The sequence below is a fragment of the Paramacrobiotus metropolitanus genome, unplaced genomic scaffold (genome assembly GCF_019649055.1).
Source record: "Paramacrobiotus metropolitanus isolate TYO unplaced genomic scaffold, Prichtersi_v1.0 Parri_scaffold0000119, whole genome shotgun sequence".
Lineage (NCBI taxonomy): Eukaryota > Metazoa > Tardigrada > Eutardigrada > Parachela > Macrobiotidae > Paramacrobiotus > Paramacrobiotus metropolitanus.
This window is the reverse complement of record NW_026570339.1, coordinates 287832-311264: the sequence shown is the minus strand read 5'-3', so window position 1 is coordinate 311264 and position 23433 is coordinate 287832. Positions and strand designations below refer to the sequence as shown.

At 50.9% G+C, this 23433-nt stretch overlaps 4 protein-coding genes across 5 annotated transcripts; 3 read left to right on the top strand and 1 right to left on the bottom strand.

Moving 5' to 3' along the window:
• Positions 1 to 43: 43 nt before the first annotated feature.
• Positions 44 to 5569, top strand: LOC129598298 (ena/VASP-like protein). Its single transcript, XM_055496127.1, has 9 exons — positions 44 to 459; positions 1259 to 1438; positions 2173 to 2350; positions 2416 to 2620; positions 2798 to 3047; positions 3165 to 3644; positions 3710 to 3973; positions 4040 to 4191; positions 5085 to 5569. Exons 2-9 carry the CDS (start codon positions 1434 to 1436, stop codon positions 5159 to 5161), a joined length of 1611 nt encoding a protein of 536 aa, XP_055352102.1. The 5' UTR covers positions 44 to 459; positions 1259 to 1433; the 3' UTR covers positions 5162 to 5569.
• Positions 5570 to 7719: 2150 nt separating this feature from the next.
• On the top strand, positions 7720 to 11549 carry LOC129598308 (homeobox protein MIXL1-like). The gene is made up of 5 exons (XM_055496146.1): positions 7720 to 8001; positions 8213 to 9412; positions 10509 to 10796; positions 10855 to 11021; positions 11082 to 11549. Exons 3-5 carry the CDS (start codon positions 10574 to 10576, stop codon positions 11547 to 11549), a joined length of 858 nt encoding a protein of 285 aa, XP_055352121.1. The 5' UTR covers positions 7720 to 8001; positions 8213 to 9412; positions 10509 to 10573.
• A 493-nt stretch (positions 11550 to 12042) lies between these two features.
• Positions 12043 to 13248, top strand: LOC129598313 (uncharacterized). The gene is made up of 2 exons (XM_055496153.1): positions 12043 to 12265; positions 12486 to 13248. Exons 1-2 carry the CDS (start codon positions 12238 to 12240, stop codon positions 12755 to 12757), a joined length of 300 nt encoding a protein of 99 aa, XP_055352128.1. The 5' UTR covers positions 12043 to 12237; the 3' UTR covers positions 12758 to 13248.
• Positions 13249 to 15247: 1999 nt separating this feature from the next.
• Positions 15248 to 22117, bottom strand: LOC129598295 (pituitary homeobox homolog Ptx1-like). 2 transcript variants are annotated; one of them, XM_055496120.1, is made up of 6 exons: positions 21762 to 22117; positions 21018 to 21346; positions 17719 to 17988; positions 17556 to 17650; positions 15891 to 16366; positions 15248 to 15826 (listed from the first exon to the last, which is right to left on the bottom strand). In XM_055496120.1, the coding sequence occupies exons 2-6, from the start codon at positions 21307 to 21309 to the stop codon at positions 15634 to 15636; spliced, it is 1326 nt and encodes a 441-aa protein (XP_055352095.1). In that variant the 5' UTR covers positions 21310 to 21346; positions 21762 to 22117; the 3' UTR covers positions 15248 to 15633. The 2 variants fall into 2 exon arrangements, with proteins under 2 accessions (XP_055352095.1, XP_055352096.1); XM_055496121.1 differs by lacking the exons at positions 21018 to 21346; positions 21762 to 22117 and adding an exon at positions 18383 to 18470.
• Between the last annotated feature and the right edge of the window lie 1316 nt (positions 22118 to 23433).

Below are 23433 nucleotides of genomic sequence, written 5' to 3'. Positions count from 1 at the left end.
GCGTTATCATTCATATTTCATACGCTGATTGGCAACATTTCTGTGATTTGAATTCTGGCAGTGCCAGCGGAGATAAGCTGTGTCAGTGTGGCATTCGAATTTTTAGAATCTGCTCAGTTTATTATTATGATGCCACGCTGCTTCGTTACATGCCATTCAGTGAATGGCATTCACTCCTGTTTATTACTGTAAAATCTCTTGTTTATGGCTGCTGATGGATGGTTTTATTCTCGCCACTCACTTTTCTGACTTTATTTGTCGTTTCGTGGACCTTGGACGTGTTTTGGGGGATGCAACGTGATTGTGACGCGGGGCTGGCCAACGAGGTCCCTTCTGCATGATTGAAGAGCGATCCACATTGGCCAAGATCCAAGTGCAGTGCTGATCATTAATTGTGTTTTGCTATCTTGTTATGGCGTCAACAGGCAGCCCTTGAAGGCCGCTGTGCTGGTGAAAAAGGTAAGAGGCGTGCGAGGATGGCGTGTGCAGTGTCAGTGGCAGCCCAAGAATAAGATTTGGCCAGCGCTGTAGTGGGTTGCTATACCCAGTGTTGTCTCTGGTTAAAAATGGTTATTTAGTTCCCGATTACGGTGAGTTAATGGTTGCATGGGAAGGCGTCTAATACTGTGCAGGGAGCGCGCTGCTTAGCGATTGTGCTCCGTTGTGGACGTGCTGCGAAAGTGTTGCATTGATGTGGATGATACGGGTAGAAGTAGACCTGAACTGGCGTTGGCGTTGCGAAGCGGCTGATTGTGATTGAAATGCTGACGGCGCAGTGCCAGACACCTGGCAAGACAGGGCAAAACAATGCTGGCACTGCGGAGCGGAGTGCTGCAGAATGAAATTCTTCGATGGTGTAACACAAAGTACAGCAGAACTCAGGCTGGGCACGTGCTTGCGCTGCGCAGGCAGCGTCGCCGATCGGATAACCGCCATAACGATATTAATTCACTATTTGATTAGTATTATGGTGTCCGTGTGTTTCTCTGTGTTTGCGTAATTGTCAGCTTCGCAGTTTTATTGCTACTCTGTACTTACTACCCTGGCCAGTAGATCCATCTGCAGGGAATGGCAAATTCGGACGAGTGCGTTAATTAGGCGTTTGTGAAACACGCTGTTGATCAGTTGGCTTAATTGGGATGCAAAGTGCAAACGTCCCAATCAAAATAATTATTTTATGCTTGGCAGATTATTTTTCTCTGTAGGTTGGATGTTTTGGTGTTAATAAATGGTGACTTATTGGATGCGCATTTCGTAGGTTAGACGCTAGTGGGATTTCGATTAAGGATCGACGCGTCACGCGACGGAAGGGAAGTCGTCGGTCTCGCAGTGCAGACACTGCAGAGCGGCAGCGGATGCTGAATTGCTGATGGTGGCAGCTGGCGACAGGCGCGCGCAGTGGCATCGCAGTCGGACGTCGCGTCAAGGCAGACATGAGGTACGTAACGGTAAGGGCTGGGACTCCGTGGGATCTGTCTCCGCAGATTGTCTCGCTGGGGTTGGGACTGGGCATTCCTCACAAGACAGCTGCACTGCGAGCTGCGCTCCTCAACTGGGACGAAACGGGCCTTTTCTATAATGCATTACATAAGGCCGGCATTCGGTTCGGGGTGCTCTGTGGCGACACTGACAGCGATGCGGGGAGGAAAGGAAGCGCTGGCGTCTTCGTGTAGTCGGTGTGTCGACACCGCCGAATGATTATTATTCATTCTGTTGGGACGGTGGCAAGTGCCAAATTGGCTGGCAGTGGCATGCAGGAGCGCAGTAGACGTGTTGTTGTTAATATTGCATTATGTACAACTTGGTGCTGTTGTAGTGTTGTGCACTTGCCGACAGCTGAACAGCATAAACATGGGTGTGGGCATGAATAGTCACAGCCGAACTGGCCGCCACTGAGCCTTCGTTCTGGGTTTGTTCTGATCACTCATGCAGATAGATATAGACAGATTACAGCGTGTCGTCGCCTTCTCGTCTCGCGTTGCCGCGATAAACCTGTGACTGGACCGACTGGCAGTATCGTTTGTTTTTGTGGAGAGTATCATCTAGGAAGCCGACTGTATTCTGTCTTTAAATTTAGATATGGGCTTGGGAGCGATATTTTAATTTGCTTACGCACCGTGCTGTATAGCGTGGCAGTTTGTGTGCTAATGGGAGAATGTTAATTAATTGCAGCGGAATGGAGCAGGCCGTGACGACGGCGCACGCATCCGTTATGGTGTACGATGACGTGAACAAGCGCTGGCTGCCGGCGGGCAGTTCCGGCGTCAACGGCACCTCCAAGGTGCAGATCTACCAGCACACCCTCAACAACACATTCCGCGTCGTCGGCCGGCGCATGCAGGACCACGAGGTACGGGAGATCACTGTTTCCCTCGTCTCTGTCAGGGTGCTTCAGTGGGGGATGTGTTTGCGCAGGTGGTGATCAACTGCGCCATCCTCAAGGGCCTCAAGTACAACCAGGCCACGCCCACCTTCCACCAGTGGCGCGACAGTCGCCAGGTGTACGGGCTCAACTTCGCCAGCAAGGAGGACGCCGAGGGCTTCGCGGCGGCCATGGGCCAGGCCGTCGAGGCCCTCAACGCCACCAACCAGGCTCCGAGCCTCAACAGTAATCCCCCGGGTATGTGACGCTGCTCACTGTATATCTGCGTACATTTGGTTTGGGCTGCGCTTTCTAATAGAGCACAATAAACAGCAGTGTGCCCGCTTTCCGATCCCACTGCTTCCCAGCGTGCTCACACAGGGGCGCTTGCGTAATAACTGGTTTGTGATGGTTAGTGACTGGTGGTGTTGACAGGTAACCGGTACGGAAGCACTTCGGCCTCGCTGAGTGCCGCCTTCATTCAGCAGCAGCAGCAGATGGGCGGCCTGTACGAGCCGCAACAGCAGCAGCAGTCGCAATCCAATCCCTACGGAAACGGAGGCTCGCTGTACGGCCAGAGCGTCAGTGCCGGGTCGGGCGGAGGCCAAGGCCGCGCGCAGCAGCTGCTGACCAACGGCAACACCAACGGCAACGACGACCACGACATCTACAGCCAGTCCAACTAGTAAGCCTACGCTCTGTTAATTAAATGACGCTATTTATCTTAGCTTCAGTGAACTGTTAAAAACAAAATTAAACTAAAAAATAAGTTTTATTATTAATTGGGACTTGATGATCGCAGTGGCCAGCAGCGCGAGGACCACTACGGCAGTCGGCCCGAATGGACCTCGCAGCCGGCGATGTACCACACCACCTCCAGCGCCAACATCACGCTGTCGCAGCCGCAGCCGCGGGGCGTCCCTCCCGGCCACGCCACCTCCATCCAGAACGTGAGCAGTGCGTCGTCAGCCAACCAGTCCACGGTGCACACCGTCTCCTCGGCGCCCGTTCTGCACCAACCGACGACGGAGACGCAGCAGCAGCCACCGCGTCCGCCACCTCCACCGGCCGTCGTTACCGCTTCCTCGGCTCCCCCGGCGCCGCCCCCACCGCCGCCCATGACCAGCGGGGCGCCGGCGGCAGCGGGAGGCCTCGCCGCGGCCCTGCAGAACGCCACGTTGAAACGGGCGGCCGGCAGCACCGCGGCGGCTCCGGCAGCGGCCGCGCCGGTCAAAACCGGGTCGGGGCTAATCAGCGAGATGCAGGCGACGCTGGCTCGAAGGTAAAGGATAGATTCAGGCTAGACAGTCAACCGATAATGAGGAATGCCCATTTTGTGGTGTACAGAAGAGCCAAACAGGACCGCAGCGCGGAGGAGAACGGGACGGGCGATGGCGCCAGCGGCGGCGGTGCGGCGCTGAAGGCCGCGTCGATAACGGACAAGAAGACGTGGGAGCGGCCGGACGGGGTCGGGCAGCGGTCCATGTCGCTGTCGGGGCCGAGCGGGCAGGCCGCCAAGAACGCCGCGACGGTCCCGCCGGCGGTCACCACCGCGGCGGCCCACAACAACGGGCTGGTCAACGGGCTGGAGTCGCCCAAGTTCCCCCGCAAGTAGGTGGCTGTTGCGGGCGTTGCCTGATTGTGGTTATGATCAGCGCGGTGTCTGTGTGTGCGCAGGGAGTCGATGCAGGAGGAGGCGTACCGCTCCAGCGGCCAGCTGGACCGTCTGGACGCCCGCAGTCTGGCCAGCGAGCTGGAGCGCTTCAAGCAGGACCTCCTCGCGGAGGTGCGACGCGAGCTGAACGAGTTCAAGGTGGATCTCATTAAAGGTCAGTTGGGAGGGTCAAAGGCTCGAGGCGCACTCTGGTCATACAGTATGGTTTTTAACAACACTATTTTTGACTGTCTGCGAGACAATAATAAAGGTCCTAGCTCCTAACGCACTTGGGGCATTTCCTTCCGAGTAGCCTGGTTTCCTGTTAAAATCGCTTTTACGTCTAACAGCATTAATTTTTTTGGAAACCTATAAGCCAGAAATCTCAGAGGAGGGAAATGCAGGGACTTCCGGTGCTTGACGCAACAGCCACCTCTCGGTGTGGCAGCGTCATGCCTTTTAATCTTGAAAATTTTCGACGATCCCATTTTTTGCCTTTTCGATGCGCGTAACAGAAATGGTTTTCTCTCAGCTACTTTCATTAAAAAATAAATGATTACCAGAAACTCTTCTAAGTTGTAATTGCGTAGTTTGCTGAGGAGACTGATTCACAACCAATCGACACGCCTTCACGACGCATATAATTGCGATGTAATTCCTTGTTGAAGTAGTGCGAGTGTTAGACGTTCCACTTTTCACTATTTCAGTTAACCAAATTATCCCAAAGTCAAACTGAGCTTTGTGCATTTAAAAGCGCTTGAAATGGAATTAAAATGTAACATAAATGTAATTGAAATGGAAGTTATGGAATGGCGGAGTTCACTGATTACGTGAGAGTTCAGTCAAACAGATTTACAATTGAAAATCGTGGATTAGTTTTAGTTGTTATTTAGTGTTAATTTCTGTACTTACTCTGATTTTTTAATCTTGCTAAAAAAATTGTAATTACTATTAAGGTTCACAATAATTTCAAAGCAGTGTTATTTGCGGTCGTAAGAAAACTACCTGGAAGGCTATTTTGTTTTTAGTGCCTTGATTGTCGTCTTAATGGTGCTGTTTGTCTTGCAGCTATCCGACAAGAAATGGGCCCGCAGCAGCAGCAGCAGCAGCAGCCGTCGTCGGCGATGCTGATGGGGCGGCGCTGAAGCCCGCAGTGCTCCCTTTCCCTTCCGGGGACACTTGACCGGGAAGAAGGGAGTCTGCCGTCGGATCGGATCGGTGGGAGGATCTCAGTGTGTAAACGTTTGGCTGCTTGTCTGGTTACTTGCTTTCTTTCATTCTCGTGCGTTCCGTGTTTTCTACTGGACATTTGCGTTGGTTTCCTTGGTTGGGCGTTGGTTAAGTTGTTTTTTACGGGCGGCCTTTCCTTTTCCACAGTTGCCGGGACCAGTTGGACCGCGTTTCACTGCATCATGCATGCGTGCCAGCCTTGCAATACCTGCTCTGCGCGACCGCCGCCGCGTGGCGGTCAGCAGAATGTAAGTTTAGTCAGGAAGCAGCTTGCTCCTTCTTTTTTTGGTACTTTTGGTTTTAACGAAAGCTTTATGTGCATGCTGTGGATCTTCGCGTAAGCGCTTATTTATTATTATTATCGCCGCTTGTGTATTTACCTAGCTTTGGAGGGATTTTTAACAAGAAACACAGTTGCAGCTGACGGGGCGGTCGCTGTTGCGACAGCGCTGAGAATTCCTGCAAAATCGTGTAGTTTGTAATCATGCAGCAGCCTACACTCGTTCGAGGTAAAAGTGGGGATCACATGTCCCTTAATCTCCGGCATTGGCCTTAACAAGCGAAGAGGGACAGACGGAGGCGGCCGGGAAGAGAGCGCGCTGCTTGCCGCTGTTCACAGTCATAAGCATGAACGTGTTGACAGTAAAGTGGCCTTGTTAAGCGCTCGCTAATTGCAGCCGCTGCTAATTGTTCCCGCTGGAGGGCCCGCACTCGCGCAGGAGTTGAGAAGAGGCGCAGGCAGTTGTTGCGCGGGATTAGCGAGGGTAAGCGCCCATTGTGGCTGCTCACTTGCCAGCACCTGGGTAAACACACCGGCAAATACGCACTTGACCAGTCATTGTAGCGCCATTATCCGCCACAGAAATGCTGTACACAAATATCATATACTAGCTGCTGACTATACAGTAACAGTACAGGTACGCAGAGGGATAAAGCCGGCCTGCTTACGGCTCAGCCGACAAGGCATTTTACACGCTGCAGCAATCACAACGGTGTCAATTAATCAGGAACGGCGTGGATTTCCTCCTTAATGCCGTGTAATCCGCTCGTACCTACAAATACACGTTTGTTGACTTTCCACCTACTGCAGCTCTTAATTGATGCGCTACAAGATATACGAGAATATACATATTTTCCCAAGCGCTGGCATAATGATTAAGTTCTGGCATATCATCCTTGATGTTATGTTCAAATGGAAATGTGCACCTCGTGTACAAATTAAAAAATAATTTATTATATGTGCATCAGCCAGATGAACATGCCGGTAAGTTGGAGGTAGTCTTTGGCCGGCCTTTGCCTTTCTTCACGTTTTCTACCTGCGGAATTACAAACGATTGGCATACATACTTACGGCAATACTACTAGTTAAAGGAAAAATCTCTGTACGCAAGCAAAAAAATATATTCTGTTTATCCGTATGTAAAAATTCTGCATGTAGAATATCAAGAAACATACAGATACGTATGTGTGTACCTGTACCACATTTTACATATAAATAAAATTATAATAGTGTACACATTGTAGATGGCCTTAGTTAAGTTAACGTTAACGAAGTCTTTGTTAGGTGGACGGTTGGTTAGCGCCTTAGCGGATAGATTTGTTGGCAGAGCAGAGCAGCGGGCATAGAATTCAATTCCCAGTACAAACCGGGCATTGTTGTGTCGTTGGCAGCGGGATGAATAGAGGCTGTACATGTGGGGGAATGTGGCTGGGGCATGAATAGTATTAGCGGGGATCAGAGGCGCGTTTGTGCGGCCAGACAAACAACAATCAGGCAGCACAGAAGCCTAACCAGTGTACACTTACAGTATGTACCGGCGCGGCCTGGGATCTGTTGCGGATTAGGGCCACAATGGCCGGCATTGTGGCCGGCTACTTGAGCTCGGGTTAAGTTGGCGCTCGATACTTATTAGCCTCAGCGCCGGCTTAGTTACATATACAGCCCGAGAATATATGCTAAATACGCGCTACACGCACTTGTTGACAACACTGGCCCGTAATTCCCTTTGACGCCTTTCAGCCCGGCCGGCCTTTGTTCGCTCCCGAATGCCAAGAAAGGAGAGCACAGCATCCTTTACAGTTGGCACTGAACAGTTCACCTGTACGTGAAATGGCAGCAGCGCGGTGTGCAGGTGTACATGTCCAGATTAGCGGGAAGCGCATTAGTATTAGTCTTAGCATTAGTCTTAGGCCGACAATCTTCCGGTCCGTCGGATTAGCTGATTACGCGCGGAATCGGATCAGCCTAATGCACTCGCTAATCCTGCAACACGAATACACTGCGCCGAATGTTCCCGGCGCTGTACAGGTGCGCTGTGTCATGCTCACGCAGCGGAAAAGCCCGCCAACAGCACATCGGCATTTCTACCTTCCCGGCTTTAATTTTGCCATCTTTTCCAGTTAGATTACAGATTATACATTTGATTAATCTAACCGGCAAGCTTCTACATCTTTGGCGGAATCAGTCAGCACCGTCATTTGCGGTGCGAAATAAGCCTGCGCGATTATCCCCGAAAGGTCACCCTTCGTCCTACACGTTGGCATTTACGATTCTGCGCAATTCTTCTCAAAGTGACTAACATGCGAAGAATGCGGCAACAAAGTGGCTGGCTAATCAGTATGGATTTGTTGTTTGAGCCGCTGTGAGTTAGTAAATTGGTGAATTGGCAATTGATTGCTGGTAGCGTATTGTGTGGCTGTGTACACAAGGCCGCAATTGATTCCGCTGCCGACGGGCATCAGTGGACGGAGATTGGTAAGCTGAACTGTTTGCACGCGGCTAATTCGCCAGCGAGTCAGATTACACTAGCCAATCTGCGTAATGTAATGACTGCCCGCTCTGTGCGTCAGTTAGCCGGGCCGGCGGACTGGCCAATGGCGAGCGAGGGGCGGGGCGGGCGGCGGCGCCCATTGGCTACGACCGGCAGCCGTTGTGCCGCTGTACTATGCTACGGTCTGTTATACAGCGCAAAGTGGCCTAAGCGGATTGGCCGGCTTCTAAGCCAGCTAAAGCGGATTCCTGGCTTTGCGGCTCATTGTCGAGTAAGCGCATTGTGCGGCAGTGCATCGCTGTACTGTACATGTTGGGTGAATTAAGGGAAGCCCTGGTTGTTGTCTTGTCTTGAGCGTGTCCCGCTTCTTCTCGTTGCCGGGATTATCCGCTGTTCCGCTGGCTGCGGGATTGAATTGGGCTGGATTGGGCCGGATTGGAGGGAATCGCGGACGGGATGCGGCTAATCGGCTAAGCGATTCTAATCGCAGATCGCGGAGAGAAGGGAATTCATTAGCGATTAGTGTGGACTTAGGCCGGGATTGTTAGCAACCCAATACCTACGCGTACAGATAGACGCTGTAGCCAGCCGAGCCCATCTCCATCTCATCCGCTCATTCCGCTATTTTACCCGAACTGAAGCGCCGGGATTCGGGACTGGGATTTCCACGACAGCCGCTGCGGGCAGAGCTCGGGACAGTCGACTACTTGCTCTTGCTGCTTACGAGAATCGGATGAAAAGATGTAGGCCGATGCGGCATTAGCATCAGCATCAGCATTAGTGGGCCATTATCCGCCTCGTGAATCTCTGATCGCCAATTCGCCGTTAATGCCGGCAGCAGTATAATTCCATATTGGCCGGGTACTGTGCACTGTCGTGCAGCGGAAACACGACGTTGGTCGTCTTGGAATTGGGGAATCCTTGCAATTCTGGCTATCGGCTAATCGGATTAAGGGCCACTTGGTCGGCATAGGTAGATAGGTCGGTCCTCTTTCTCCCGTCCCGCTGGCCCGGCGTTAGCGCTGCCGGATAGGAAAGGATCCGCACCGGCACCGGCATTCCTTGGTCACACGCATCCGCATCCACTCACCTGTGCAGCACATGTACCCTGTGTATGCAGTTCAGAAGGCGACGCCGTTGACTTCGCTTTGTGCGCTGCTGCTAGTCAGTGCTGTTGTGGGGCTGTTCACATCCCGACACAACTGCGACCATTGCCCTCCGAAGGAGACACGGCGAATTGTTAGGCTACTGGATCGCCATGGCCGCGTGCTGCCAGTGACGTCTACTGGACGTCCGGTTTTCTGGATGAGTGACTAACTGAAACCTACGTCGTCAGCACGATTTATACGGAATTTAACTGCTGCTTCTTGGCCGGCCATCACATTATTCAGTTAGGTAAACGGCTCTCTTTATACGCCAAATTACATTCGCACTAATTTTTATTGCCCACCGGCCCACCGTTAATTGCAGTCTGTACTTTTATTTTATTACCCATACATGATAAACAATAATACCGTATTATAATATATATTATGTATGTGAATTGATTATTGTACTTACACGGGTACACTCCAGTGCTTGGGCTACTCAATCGCCAACGCAGTCTCGTACTGGCAACGTAGCGCCCCAACAATGATTGTTGCAAGACATCATAGATGCATAATTATTAATTACTGCGATAGTACCTCGTGTATGTATAAATTATAAATTAGAACGTAATGCCTGTTGGTGACCGCGGCGCACTGCTGCTGCACCGAACGGCCGAACACTTGTCTCAATCCCGCTGGCCCTTGCCAGTCGCCAGATAGACCCCTTCCGCTACAAAGGGAGCTAATATATGCTGACCCTTTGTTTTAGTCCACCATGCCGAATACCGCTGCATGCGTGCAGCCATGCCATTTGTATAAGTTTGTGCAGTTGCTCAAGCACGAGCACATAAAAATAATAATGATGTACGTACACTAGTCGCACGCCATTAGTATGACATTGCATTATACGAGTACATACGTACATCAACTACTCGTTTACCACTTTAACGATCCACGTGTTGCTTTTGAAATTCGGAAAAATTACGGACATTACATCCCCTATCCTGTTAAATTAAGCGTTAATCATCGTGAGTACGTGTTTATATGGAAATACAAAATCCAAGAGATGTTCACGGTGAGGGGCGGTTGGTCATGCGGCAGACAGGCTGCAGAATACGACATAGATGTAATGCAGAATCGGGATTACCGACCAGTTAATCGGCTCACGGGAAGCCCAAGCTGAGCACGTGTAGTGTACCGGCGTTGAACGGCCAGTCAGCAGGGCCGAGCAGGCCCTTCGTTCCAATAGTATGCAAGCGACATTTTCTGACAACATCGACTTTCTTGCTGTTATAAAGGCCAAGTTCCATATAGCGCTTTTTGCTAGGCCGGCCTGGTCCGTACAGTTACAGTTGAACGCCAGTTGTCTGTGCTTCTTATAACCGCTGTGTTAACTGCTGCAGGTAGTGCAGGAAACAAGCCGCCGGAAGTACAGCCTACCTTCGACCGCGTCAGCAGCACGGGCAGCATGCAGCCGTACTACGGCGCCCCGGTGGGCTCGGCGCTAAGCTACGTCCCGGTGGCCCACCTGCACGCCCACGGCCCCTTGAACCACGGTCCACTCCCGGGCCTCTGCGACACCGTCTACAACCTGGCCGCCCTGCAGCCCCTCGGATGCGGCACCGCCCCCAACATCAGCCTCCTCTTCCCGCCCTACCCCGCCCCCCTGCCCAGCCACACCTACCGCGCAGGTCGGTCAGATTGTCATCCCCGTCAAAAAGGTCACTCATTACACTGTCCCTCTTGCAGACAGCACCTCCAGCGCCGTGGCCCGCAAGCAGCGCCGCAGTCGCACGGCCTTCACCAACCACCAGCTGGGCACCCTCGAAAAGACCTTCGCCAGCACCCACTACCCGGACGTCGGCCTGCGTGAGCAGCTGGCCCTCTGCACCAACCTCCCCGAGTCCCGCATCCAGGTACACACCACTTCCGGGGCAAATCCACTTCGGCCTATACGCAGTTCCTTCCGTTTACAGGTGTGGTTTAAGAACCGGCGCGCCAAACACCGGAAGCGCCTGAAGAACCGCCCCTGCTCCCCGGACGACGACGGCTCGGACCTGGAAGCCCCGCGGCCACCCCACCGCCTCCCCTCCCCGGTGCCGGTTGCCCTGAACGCCCGCGTCTCGGTCATTAAGAGCACCAACACCCTCCTGAAGCCCCCGCGGCTCGACGCGACGGCCCTGCCGCCGGCGCCGCTGCCTGCAAGCGCCCCCGCCCCGCAGGGCGGTTACCCGGCCCCTTTCTGGTTGACCGGCGGTGGCTACTACACCTCCGCGGACCTGCCCAGCGGAATGAAGGCCGAGCGGACACCGGCGGCGCAAGAGTGGACCGGCGCGGCTGTCCAGGCGGCGGTGACCTTACCGGACAGTATTCAGCACCTGCGCAGTCGGGCGCGCCAGCACGAGGCGGCCCTGCAACTGCAGAGCGCCTGCGGCGGCCGTTAATTGCATGACTGCAACTGTGATGCCGTCGACACTAGCGTTGTTCTCTCTCATACCAAAGTTTCGCTGTGTAGTACAGTAGTATTGAATTTGATACACACGTTCCTTTAAATAAACAAGCGCTGTGTGCAGCCAAACACTGCTCTGTGTTGAAGGGTGTATTTGCCGCATCATGTGGCGTATTGTGTCAATGTGTAGCAACAACATTACCGTATATACAAAGCGGTACATAGTACAAAACGCAGTTCAACCGGCACTGCGGCAGCGCGGAGAAATTGCCCGGCGAGGACCGGTTGGGATGTGCTGAGTCGTGTTGTTCTTCGGGGATTCACAGGACCGCGCGCTGAGGCGGAACGTCCTTGCTGCCCACCAACAATGGCGCTGATAAATGTTCGAGGCGGTGTGCCTGTCCTTCCAGGCGCCGGTTCCGGGTACCGCGTGTTTTCTCATGCCGACAAAAAGGCTGGCTTGGCCTTCTTTGGAGAATAGTAAAATATGCTGCCTACTTAAGCCATATAATGTTCTGGTTACCAGCGAATGTCCATTGTCGCACATGGATCTTCCATAAACACGAATCAAAGCCACTTAGTTTTATTCTAGACTTGCTTATCACTGTATCGAAAATCTGCCTTAAAGTTCCGATTCCGGTGCAACTCACATAATTATAACGTATTTGTTTCTCAAGACCACGATGGAGCGCAACATGTGTGTTTTGATCGGTAAGTAAAGTAGTTTGCTCCTTATAATAATCGACGGGGCACCGCGAAGTTAGCTTAAAATCCCGTCGACTGCGTAACTCTTGACTTGTTGCGCCCGGTATGGAAATCACGTCGTGGCCCAGTCGCTCCCGTGCCAGGAGCCGGTTCGCCGTGTCCGTTTTAATTTCCGTCCGTTAGGAATGGACGATGGGAGTAAATAAGCCATGTTGTGTCATTGCAGTGTTGGTGGCGGTGGTGACCTTTAGCTGCATGGTTCAGAGGTGCTCGGCGCAGTACTACACGGTGGTGGTGGGCACGCCCACCACCGGCACGCTCAACTACGGTCGCGGCTACCGCAACAACGGCTGGAGCGGCTACAACAGCTACTGGCCCTACAACCGCTGGATCAACAACGGCAACAACGGCTACGGCCGCTACCGCTACAACAACGGCTACAATAACGTTAACGCATACAGCAACGGCGGCTACCGCGTCGTCTACGTCAACGGATAGCCAACCATTAATTCATATAACGATTTCTACGACGATCCCTACCGTACGAATACGAAGGAAAACCATCCCTTATTCCTTGGCCTGGCAGCGAGGCGGATGCTTTATACCTACACAGCGGTCCGCAACTAGCATGCTGCCGTTGCATTTGTATGTCCTTGACTGGGTCGACGCACTACTTAATTTTGTTTTCCGGGCTTTGTTGTTTATACAGTACATTAGCGACTTGTATGCAGTTGAATTCCTTGTCTTGTGCGGTAGCAGACAGCAGTGCTATTAACAGTTGGATTCCTGTTGCCTGCACATGTTGGGGTTGGCAGCTGTCAGAGTTTTAAAGGAATCTGCAGCAAAATGCAGCCCGTGCTACCAAAGTATTTACCCGATTGCATGGCCGCACGTCGGACATTTTTAATTATACGTATGTATTATACGTATACGTATGTGTATTGTACACTACGATTCGTAACATTTAAATTACGCAAGCGCGTGCATACCTGGACCCACTGCATGGTTAACATTGCCGGCTTAACTTCCGCTGGTTCCCCGGCCTGCCAGTCGGACACTGACTCAGGCGGGGAGCCGCCGAGTCAACAATGCTAGTCCCGTGTACGTGCCCGGCGGTTGGCGAAATACTAAACAATCACACTCGGGACCATCTGCATGCATAACGTGGATGTCAACCGTACAAGCTTGTCCCGTAATTTCCATCGTAAAAGTACAGCTAGCGTGAAATTTGCGCTTGAAACGATGGCCACGTCACTACGCTTATCTGATTGCCTAAATCCGCTCCGTAGTTAGATTTGTCCATTACCACACCGACCGTTTCTTAGCCACTTACGCCAGGCAGTTACTGTTATTCTCATTGAATTGTATGGCGTGTACCAAGGCACCAGCCAGCCAAATGCACGTTACGTGTTTAAACAGTGTGGCGTGGCGCGCCGTAGTACGGATTTACGCGCAACACGTAAATTTGTAATGTTCGCTGTTCTGATGCGATGGAAATTACGGGACAAGCTTGTACACAGAACGTACGCGGGATAATTATTATCTTCAATAATTACAATTAAAAATAACTAGCCGCTACGTTAATGTATATGCCGCGCAAAAGTCACGAGTGCGGCTGGGTCAGTTTGCGACAAATTCCCAGTATTTGCGGATTATCACTGTGATCTGATGAAAGAAAATTTAATATTATAAAAATATCATTACATTATAATACGTACGGGTGTGTATATTCGTGTAGATACGACTTACGAGTACATGTGCGGCATTTTGCGCTGTAATTTAATTTGCCGGTCTACCCCTACTTCCGGTGACGCCATCCGGTAAATGTATCTGTACGGTGCAGTACCTACAGGCTACAGTAGCTTTTTTACCGGCACAAATACAGTAATAAATATTTGTTATGTACGGCACTTATGTTGTTATGTACATTTGTTGTGTACGGCAGCCGCAAAATTAACATTGCTAATTTTGCGGCTGCCGTATACGCTTATGTATTTATACGGTACGGCATATCACTGTTAAATCGTGTGAAAGTTGGCCTGCCAACATCCCAACGCATTGCGCTTTTCTATGCCTTTGTCCAGTCTCATCTGGACTACTGCTCTACAGTGTGGAGCGGGGCATCTGTGCGCTTGCGGGACAAATTGGCCGCCATGCATCGTAGCGGCCTGCGAGCGGCTGCAAACTACTCTGGAATATCCACGGAATCGTTTATGACCAAGCACGGGATCCTTTCTCTGTTCACAAGATGGAGACAAAACGAAGCGACGTGGTTGTACAAAATCATGCATCCGGAAAAATTTCATGTGCCGCAGTACATCAGCGAGATGGTGGAATTTAAAGAGGAAGTGAAACCGTACAATCTTCGAAAAGGGAACCGGACCATAATCAAGGCGAAAGCAAAGAAAAAAGTTGGCGAAACAACCTTGGCTTGGAAGCTTAATAAAATGTGGAAATTTTTCGTGGATTCTAATTTTTCTGATATTTTTAGTGTTCGATCTGTTAGTGCGTTTAAGCATGCGTTGCGCAGTGTAAATTTTGTTTAAGCGTGCTGGGAATTTCTCTGTGCAGTTACTGTTTGGCCAGGTTTAAAATCCCATGCTAGTATGTCACCCTAGCCGGAAATGGGCTACCTGCTCCACGAAGAAATAATAATAAAATAATAACTAGCTCGTGTGTCGCCGTTCCGCAACGCTAGAGTACATAACGATGTATCTCTACTACTTTTGTAACGGCAACTCTGCGAGGACAGTACGAGAACGTACACAATTACGTATCATGCCAATGTGCCCAGGATAAATCGGGTAGGTTTCCGGTCATAAGACTTACGTTAGCAATGTACGAGTATTAACCTTTTGTACACTTCGCACTCGCCTGCACTTGTCAAAATGTTGCGCAACTGCCCAATAACGTGGATCTTCATACTACTCACCGTGGTCAGATATACCGGTACCAAAATTTATACACCAAAACATAATATGGATGAGTACACGTACATAAACCGATCCGTAGGTATATGCAATATGCAAAGCCAGATTGATAATTAAATATTTTTACATGAGAGTAGTAGTACTGTACAGATATACTACGAATACGCATTTGGTATACATCTTTTTAGTGTTAACATTGATATGAATGCTTGTACAACAACAACATACGATAAAATATTATTTAATTAAGGAGCGATAGAAAAGGAAAAGAAACAATACTTGTTCATAAACAGCACAAGTCTGCTTTCACCCATAATTAACCAGAGATACACCGTTCATTTATACAGATCATTCAGCAACGGATTAAATTCGAAATACGTAAGTCCTGTTTTCCCCCAGTGTCACCGAATTGCTTGCTCCGGCCCAACCGCAACTGTTGGCGCGTCATATGTTCTGCAGCGCCGCCGTGTTGACGTTGACGCCGGCCAGCACCATGTCCGTTAGGTCCACGTGACCGCCCACCGCCGCCGGGTAGGCGCTGAACATGCCGCCGCCATTGGCCCCGCCCATCCCGCCGCCGCCGCCGTGCTTGCTCTTGGACAGGCGTCCCGCGTCGCTGCCCAACACAGCCGCGTTCCTGTCGCCACCAACCACCCGTGGAAAGGTCACCCTTACCAAACTCAGTGTAAAAGCGAACTTACCGGTAATGCTGCATGTAGGAGGAATGCGCTGCCGCCGATCCGTACGCCTGGGACACGTAGGCCCCGCCCCCGGGCGTGTAGCCGTCGGTGGGCGTGCCGGCCCCCGTGGAGGCGCCGAAGGAGGTCTGCACCGGCATGTTCATGTTGACGGGCGCGGAATGGCAGTTCCAGGCGAAGGCGGCGGCCGGCTTGGAGGGGCAGGGGATCTTGGAGGCCCAGTTAGGACCGCAGTAGACGTTGGAGTAGTTGGCCGCACCCACGGAGTAGAAGGGGTCCACGGCGTCGGCCACCGGGAACTGGCTGGCCACCGGGAAGGAGGGCATGAAGGAGTTGAACTGCGCCGCCGCCGCCACGGCGTGCCCCGCGCTGTTGAAGGCCCCGCCCCCCGCCACGCCCACGCCCACGCCCGCCTTGTACGCCTCGCCCAGGTTGCGCTCGCGCTTGCGCCACTTGGCGCGCCGGTTCTTGAACCACACCTGTATAACCATTAAACACTGCATAAAATGGTGCTTATATGTAATCGGCAAAATATTTATACGAGTAGTGTGTTTACAGTAACAGCGGCGTGCAATGTAAATGCGGATTGTTATGGACGTGAGATTAGGCTGGAGCAGTGTCGTCCGCATTGAGCGAGTTGACAGCTGAAGCGGAGTGTAATTTATCGCGCACTTCTGCATGATTTGCCGCGCTCCGTTTAACCTTCACTGCGCCGAACGCTGAACGCGGAATGCTGATACAGCTCATGCGGCAGAGTAATTTGGGGTCAAAGAGTGAAAAATTAATGATGTCTTGTGAATAAATAGTCCCGCTGACTGTGCACTGCGTACAGAGTATCTCCGCTGCAGTCTTGACAGTCCATCCACGTCGGCCATTTATCAGCAGGATGCTGTGATTAATCTCCCCGCAACACAAACGACAAAACCGCTGCATGTACAGGGAAGCGGCCAAGTATGCAAAGGTCATCGGCGCTCGTGCGTTGGTTATCGGCTTCGCACGTTGCCGGCTTAATTGCGCCGGCGTTTAGCACGAGAATACTGCATGCCGAATGCCGATGGTGTTTATGTGCGGAATGCGGCTGCACTCTTTAGTTGAGAGCTTTGCGGCGGGATTGCCGGTAATCCCGGCCAAATCCCGGCTGAGCTCGGCACTAGCTGGCTAATGAGCTCTACCCGCTGATTGGGCCGCTTACCAGCAACAATCTAACTTAACCGCACATGCAGCCATAACAATAACGATATTAATTCTGCGCCGCTGTCGATTATGCGAAGTTGGCGTGCTGCGCACTTGCTCATATATGTATTGAATCGATCTATATATTGTGTGTTGTTGGTGCAATTTGGCGGGCTGTCGGTACGAATTAGCGCTGGCGGATTGCGATGGGAAGACGCGTCTATCGCGTCGCGAAAAAGCAGCCTGACGAAGCGGACGCACATGGCAGTGTCACAACGCGCTGAACGCATCCCTGTCTCCGTCAGCGCTGCAGCGATCACGCTCTCCCATCCATCACGACCGCGCATCCCGCAATCACTCACAACTGTCACTCGCGATCCTATCACCCGAATTGCATTGCTATCCATTTATGTTCCACGACGGAGAAGACGTTTTCGTTGTATAAAGAAATATCCGCGCATGCACACAAATATTATACGTTCAATGACGGTTTACCCGCACGCGGGGCTCGGTCAGCGTGGTCCACATGGCGATCTCCTCGCGGGTCTGCATGTCGGGGTAGCGGTTACGTGAGAATACTGCTTCCAAGTCTGCCAACAAATCGGGACTAGCAAACAGTTTTATTAGTTGCAGGTGAATAGGCAATTACAGTAATTACCCTGTAGTTGTTGACTGGTGAAGTGGGTGCGCTGACGCCGCTGGCGTTTGAGTTTCCGCTTGGCGTCGTCTTCCGAGTCGCTGTCGTTGGCCTGCGTGTCGGTGGCCGTCTTGTCGGCAGCAGCGGCCGCGCTGTCGTTAACGTGGCTGGCGCCACGGGCGGCCGGTGTGTCGTCCTTGGCGGAGTGTGTATGTGCATGTGCGTGGGCAGGTGATGCGGATGCGGCACCTGAGCCGTTGCGACTGCCGCCGCCGGCAGCGTCGCCGCTCTCTGCAGCACAACGCACGTACACTGTCAACAATTATCTGACATGCAGCGACACCTATCATTAACAGGCTCTTCTTGTCGCTGCTTATGCGACATCTCATCCAACTTCCGCTAATTTACAGTATGTTCGTATCCATCCTTCTAATTGGTCGGACGAGACGAGACTATTGCACATATTAACTAACTAACCTGATTATTATGCTTGTAAGTTGTAACCTTCCTTTCCTGACGCATTATTAAAACAGTATTGGAACTTTACCAATAACTTCCGGCCGACTTTTTGAAGACTTTCTGTACAGAGAGAATCGGCCAGAAAATCTGAATTGCGAGCGATGCCGTTGCAGAGCCCTAAGTTTAATTAAAGGTCACGCGTCTGCCCATATACAGATACAAGTACCTGTACGAGTACATGTACATTCCGTTTTCGCCTCGACGACCAGTCCCTGGTATGAGAAAATCCAGTGTGCGGCAACAGTATGGAGCGTGTTGCCCGTGTGCGAATGCCATCCCCAGTAAAGAACGTGTCTGCCGTATATATGCAAACGAGTTGTTGATTATTCATTGAACGTGTGTGTTGGCAGTTGTGTTACGCATGTTGTATTATTATTGCGGAATGTGCGGTTGGATGGAATCAGGGAAGACGGACGGGAGTGGGCTGAATGCGAATGGGTCAAAGCGGATCAAATCGGCGTTAACGTTAGTGGGACTGCTCTTTCTACCGCTGCTGCCTGCTGCTAAGTGCAGACAGGCTCAGGCCGATACTTCTATCTGTCGCATTTGGCATTCATTAATCCATTAATTCTTTTCATCCCCGACTCAATCATTTCCTCCATGCAAATGCCAATGTCCATTGGCCCAACCGCCTCCTTCCCATCAGCATCCACACTGACACCATCACACTTGATCAAGCAGTAATTGCACTGCACTGCCAAACTAACCAATGCAGTCCTTTTCCAATCACATCAAGTCAGCGCAAATGTTTTCTTTATAAAACAACGGAGTGCCGCTCTTTAACAGTTTAACGCATATAACAGTTATTGCAGCGTAAATTAGGCCGATACGACGCACGCTACGTGGACGTATTAAAGGTCACCGTAAGTGACCATCTTACAGCTTTTAATCAGCCAGATTCTCCGCAGCTATCAATATCAATTTATGGACATGATACGCGTATCGCGCGGCAGTTGTTCTCTAAACGTCAACATCCACTTCGTTATCATTTCTCATTCTGATGGTATTATGCACAATGCAGTTTTCAATCAAATTATACGATACTCCTGCAGCACACTTGTGAAATTAACCCCGGCGATAAATGCGCACAGTCGGGGCAGATGCGCCCCAGTGCGCACAAACAATTAGCCAGCGGCCAGAATTAAAGACAACACTCTGTAATTAACTGGCTGCATATACAGTACAGTACATGCTATACACGCATGCATCTGCTGATGATGCTTCATATAATTCCTGCTAATCAGCAGCGAGTGTCACTGTTGTTCCAAAATAGCAACAAGCAATTTCGTTTGTACAACTGATACCCTCTCTGAATTTCAAATGATGGCCAGCTAATCGCGCTGTTTGCAACTGCAAGTTGCCACGCGATACATACGCGAGATAAAATTAGCCTGCATTTTAAAATGGCCTGCAAGATGATTACAAATTTCGGCCGGCGCTGAGCATGAGTCTGGCAGTTAGTGACAAATTAAAAAGCCACGTGCGCCGCTTTATCAGGATCCGCTTTCCGCTTTCCGCTCTCGCCTCTGTCTCTCCGTTTCTCGACTGCTGCGCGCAATTGCAAGGTAGGCGACACTGTCTGACGAATGGGCGCAGTTGCTGAAATACGCGTATGACTCACTAATAACACCACAACTCCAGTTCGCACACACTAAGTCTTCTTATCCGTAATTGTCATCTGTTTTTCGCTAACAAAATTAATTTCCCTTCCCCAGAAAGGCCTCGTACGGATGCTTTAGGATGATATAATCTGATGATTAGTATGAAAATTCTGCGACATTTCATAACCAGTATTTATTGCGTAAATATTTAATTTTGCTATTCAGAGATAACATGGATAACGAATGTCTCAGCGAAGATCGCATTTTGTGACAATGCGCGCCACATACGCCGCAAAGGTCACGAGTGCAGACTGTTTGGATGGATTGCTGCTGCTTCTATCGCTATGGAAAGCTTAATTCCAGTTTTTTAATGCGATACTGCGGTAAATAAGCGGGGGAATGGCTTGTTGGCTGACCGTGCAATTAAAACGCCCGTGGCGAGTATTAAACGGTTGTGGTGGAATGCGCCATTAATAGTAATACACACAGCACTGCGTTGGGGAGCGATAATTCGGGGCGCAAAGTGTCAGTTACTCGATGGGTGGGCGCGTCGCCGGCGTTAATGAAGCGTGCCTGTACTCCTGTGGCAGTCAGAACGGGAAGAGTGGATGCGCGGCAATGCACATACGCATATACGAGCCTGTTACACGGGATGAGATTGTGCACTGTGCTCCCTTCTTACATATACAAGCATCCATTTTCCGATTCCCATCCAATAAATTGCCCTTTCCTTCCGATCCGCTTAACGCATTCAGCCGACGCTGGTCGGTGCGGCGGCCGCGGCTGACGTCCAGGGAAATCATCCTTCTTCCTTTTAGCGCACTTACAACACTGCCTGACAATGCTGTCGCCGCGGCGCCATTTAAATGACAATACATCTCCTTAATTACGTTTACACGCACAAGTCGCACTCACAATAATTTCCTTCTGATACAACGAGAAAAGCAAGTGCCTTTCTCATAAACTTCCCCAAACAATCACCAATGACACTATCTCTATTCCTGTTATTTTTCTTAAAATGCTGCTAAAACTGACGGTAGTAAACAGAAAAAAACTTGGCCAATCATAAAGTGTATATATGGGCCGTGACCTTTCCATGTCTATACATTTTTTAATACGCAAAAATAGATAAAGCTTTTTCTACAAGCTCATTCTTATTGCTGCATAGCCATATAGGTATGCATTTTCGGGTGACCTTACCGGAATGTTTGTGTTGGGAATAGGCGGTCCGGCTGCGCGGCTGGCTGTCCGGCGCATGCGTGTCGTATCCGTAGGATTTGGCGTGTTGTTTGGCGCCCGCGGCGCTGGTGGGGGCCGTGAGCGGCTGGCAGGCGGCAGCGGCCGCGGCGGGCGCGGAAAAACTAGCGAAGGCCGTGAACTGCCGTTGCGACTGCGCGGTGGAACGCGCCGACGCCGACGCGGCAAAGTCGGCGGTCGGCGAGGCGCTGTTATAGTGGGTGTGGGTGTGCAGGGGATCCAGCAAGGAATCCATCGCGGATTACGCCCGGCACCGCCGCTAATTCTCCCGCCTAACAATAAGACAGCAGCATTAAGAAAGCATTCTCCGTCGCTCTAAGGAAGCCGGGCTCGCTGGCGTCGCGCATGCGAATGCCCCGAATGGAATTAATCACTGGCCTTCGTGGCAGTACTGAGTGTATCGTATAACCAGCGATGGCGCGTGTAGTGGATAAAGCGGGCTTTGGTCCGCGCAGTGGGGGAGGGGCCAGCGCTGATCCCCCAAATACTTAGCATTTATACACACCAATTCACAGTGCCAACAACCGCTTACCTCTGCGCCTCCATATATTTTCATTAGATCGATGCTAATAGTATTATTTACAAGTTTTGCCTAAAGGTCACTCCAACATCCGCCGCAGCGGACGCGGATTCCGCCCACTTTCATCGCGCAGCAGCTTTGACAAGGTAAAAAAATACTCAATGTACCTTAATAGTGGCGGGTGTGTTGCGTAGATATGATATGGTCGGCAATGGCAGCGGTAATGGGATAATTATGAGTGGCTGTCAACGTGGCGAATTAGCCGGGACTGCTGTTAAGCCGCTTTAATCTCCCTCGACGTCCCCGTAAATTCGTCAACACGTACACACATTTCTGCGCAGCAACACAAACAAGCCAACGTTGAACGTTGGCGGTGTATAAAACACAGTGAGCAGAGACTCAGCCGCGGAATTAGCCGTGATCCTTGGGCGTCTTGAGGAGAGCCGTTAAGTTGATTCTAATAAATGACAATTGGCGTTGGCCCTTCTCAGCAGTAATCTGCCGGCAGAATAACACGGATATGCCGCATAATACAGCGTAATGCAGTGTAATACAGTGTAAATACGGGGTATATATATGGCGCGTGGCCAAACGGCAGTTTGCAGCTTAAAAATAGCATTAGGTTTAACGGCGACAGGCGTTAAGGCCAGCTTGGTTTGCGATGCAGGAAGCCCGGCTCTGGCTCTGGCTCTGGCTCTGGCTCGTGTCATCCAACAGGCAGCTGCCACGGGAAGGAGTTGGACCAATTGGCGCTAAGACGGCGATTGGCGGAGGCCGGCCATTGAAGTTGGATTGGACGGTAGTGGGCCAGCTGCTCACTGCTTGGCGGTCTTAACACTAAGCCGGTGGGATACTGCGTCGTAATGCGGTAGAGGCACTGCAGCTGGATGCAGGGATGAAGCGTAAGTGGCCGAGCCGGCATCTTGAGCTCTTAGGAAATTGCCATGCATGTGCCTCTTTCTCTCGCTCTCTCTGGCTGCGAGCCGACAGCAGCGGCTGCACTGGCCGGCTCGCACGTATCCCGCACACGACTCCATTCCCCTAATTTCCCATTTCCAATCAAAATGCGACGGGACCATGGATGAAATTCAGGGGGTTTACAAATACAGTCCAATATACAGACACAGAAAAAGCAAGCAGTCGGGCCGCGCACAACAAAAGCCCGCAATGACGCATTTGGTAGAAGATACTCCAACCGCTACAAGTGCTCGTGGTCCAACCTCAAATGATTTGTGTGCATTGGCGGGAAAACTGTTTGTGTGCCCAGCTTCCGGTTGAGGAGGGTAAAATAAAATTCCCAACAGTTCAAACGCATTCGGTTGTACGGTTGTACCACAAGGTACACAACCGAACTTTTTCAAATTTTGCTGACATATTGGCACATTTGTATACAGATCGTATTGCCACGGAATCAGAATTCTGGCAGCTTCTTGAATTTTTACAGTTTTACAATGTTTCAAGTTCTTTTATAAATTTGAAAGACATGGTAGAAAGCTGGTTCCGTGTTAAAGCAATCTTTACATGTACGTAACTTTTTCAACAAGACAAAAAAGCATTGTTTGGGAGTGCATGCACACGAATCTGTAGCCATGTACAGAGTACCTGGCCACTTCCCTTAACTGCGAACTACAGGCATCACTAGACTGATGTGCTTCAATTTTTTATGTACTTAAACAGCAGCAGCTGACTAGCAGCAGTTGTGTTGTGCATTTGTATTGTTTTTACGCGTACGTAGTTGTTTGTACCACGGCATAACATTACTAGCGTATAGCAGCGCAGTATAATCAACCGCTCGCAAATGATGACCGCACGCTTTAATAAGGAAAGCAAACAAAGCTG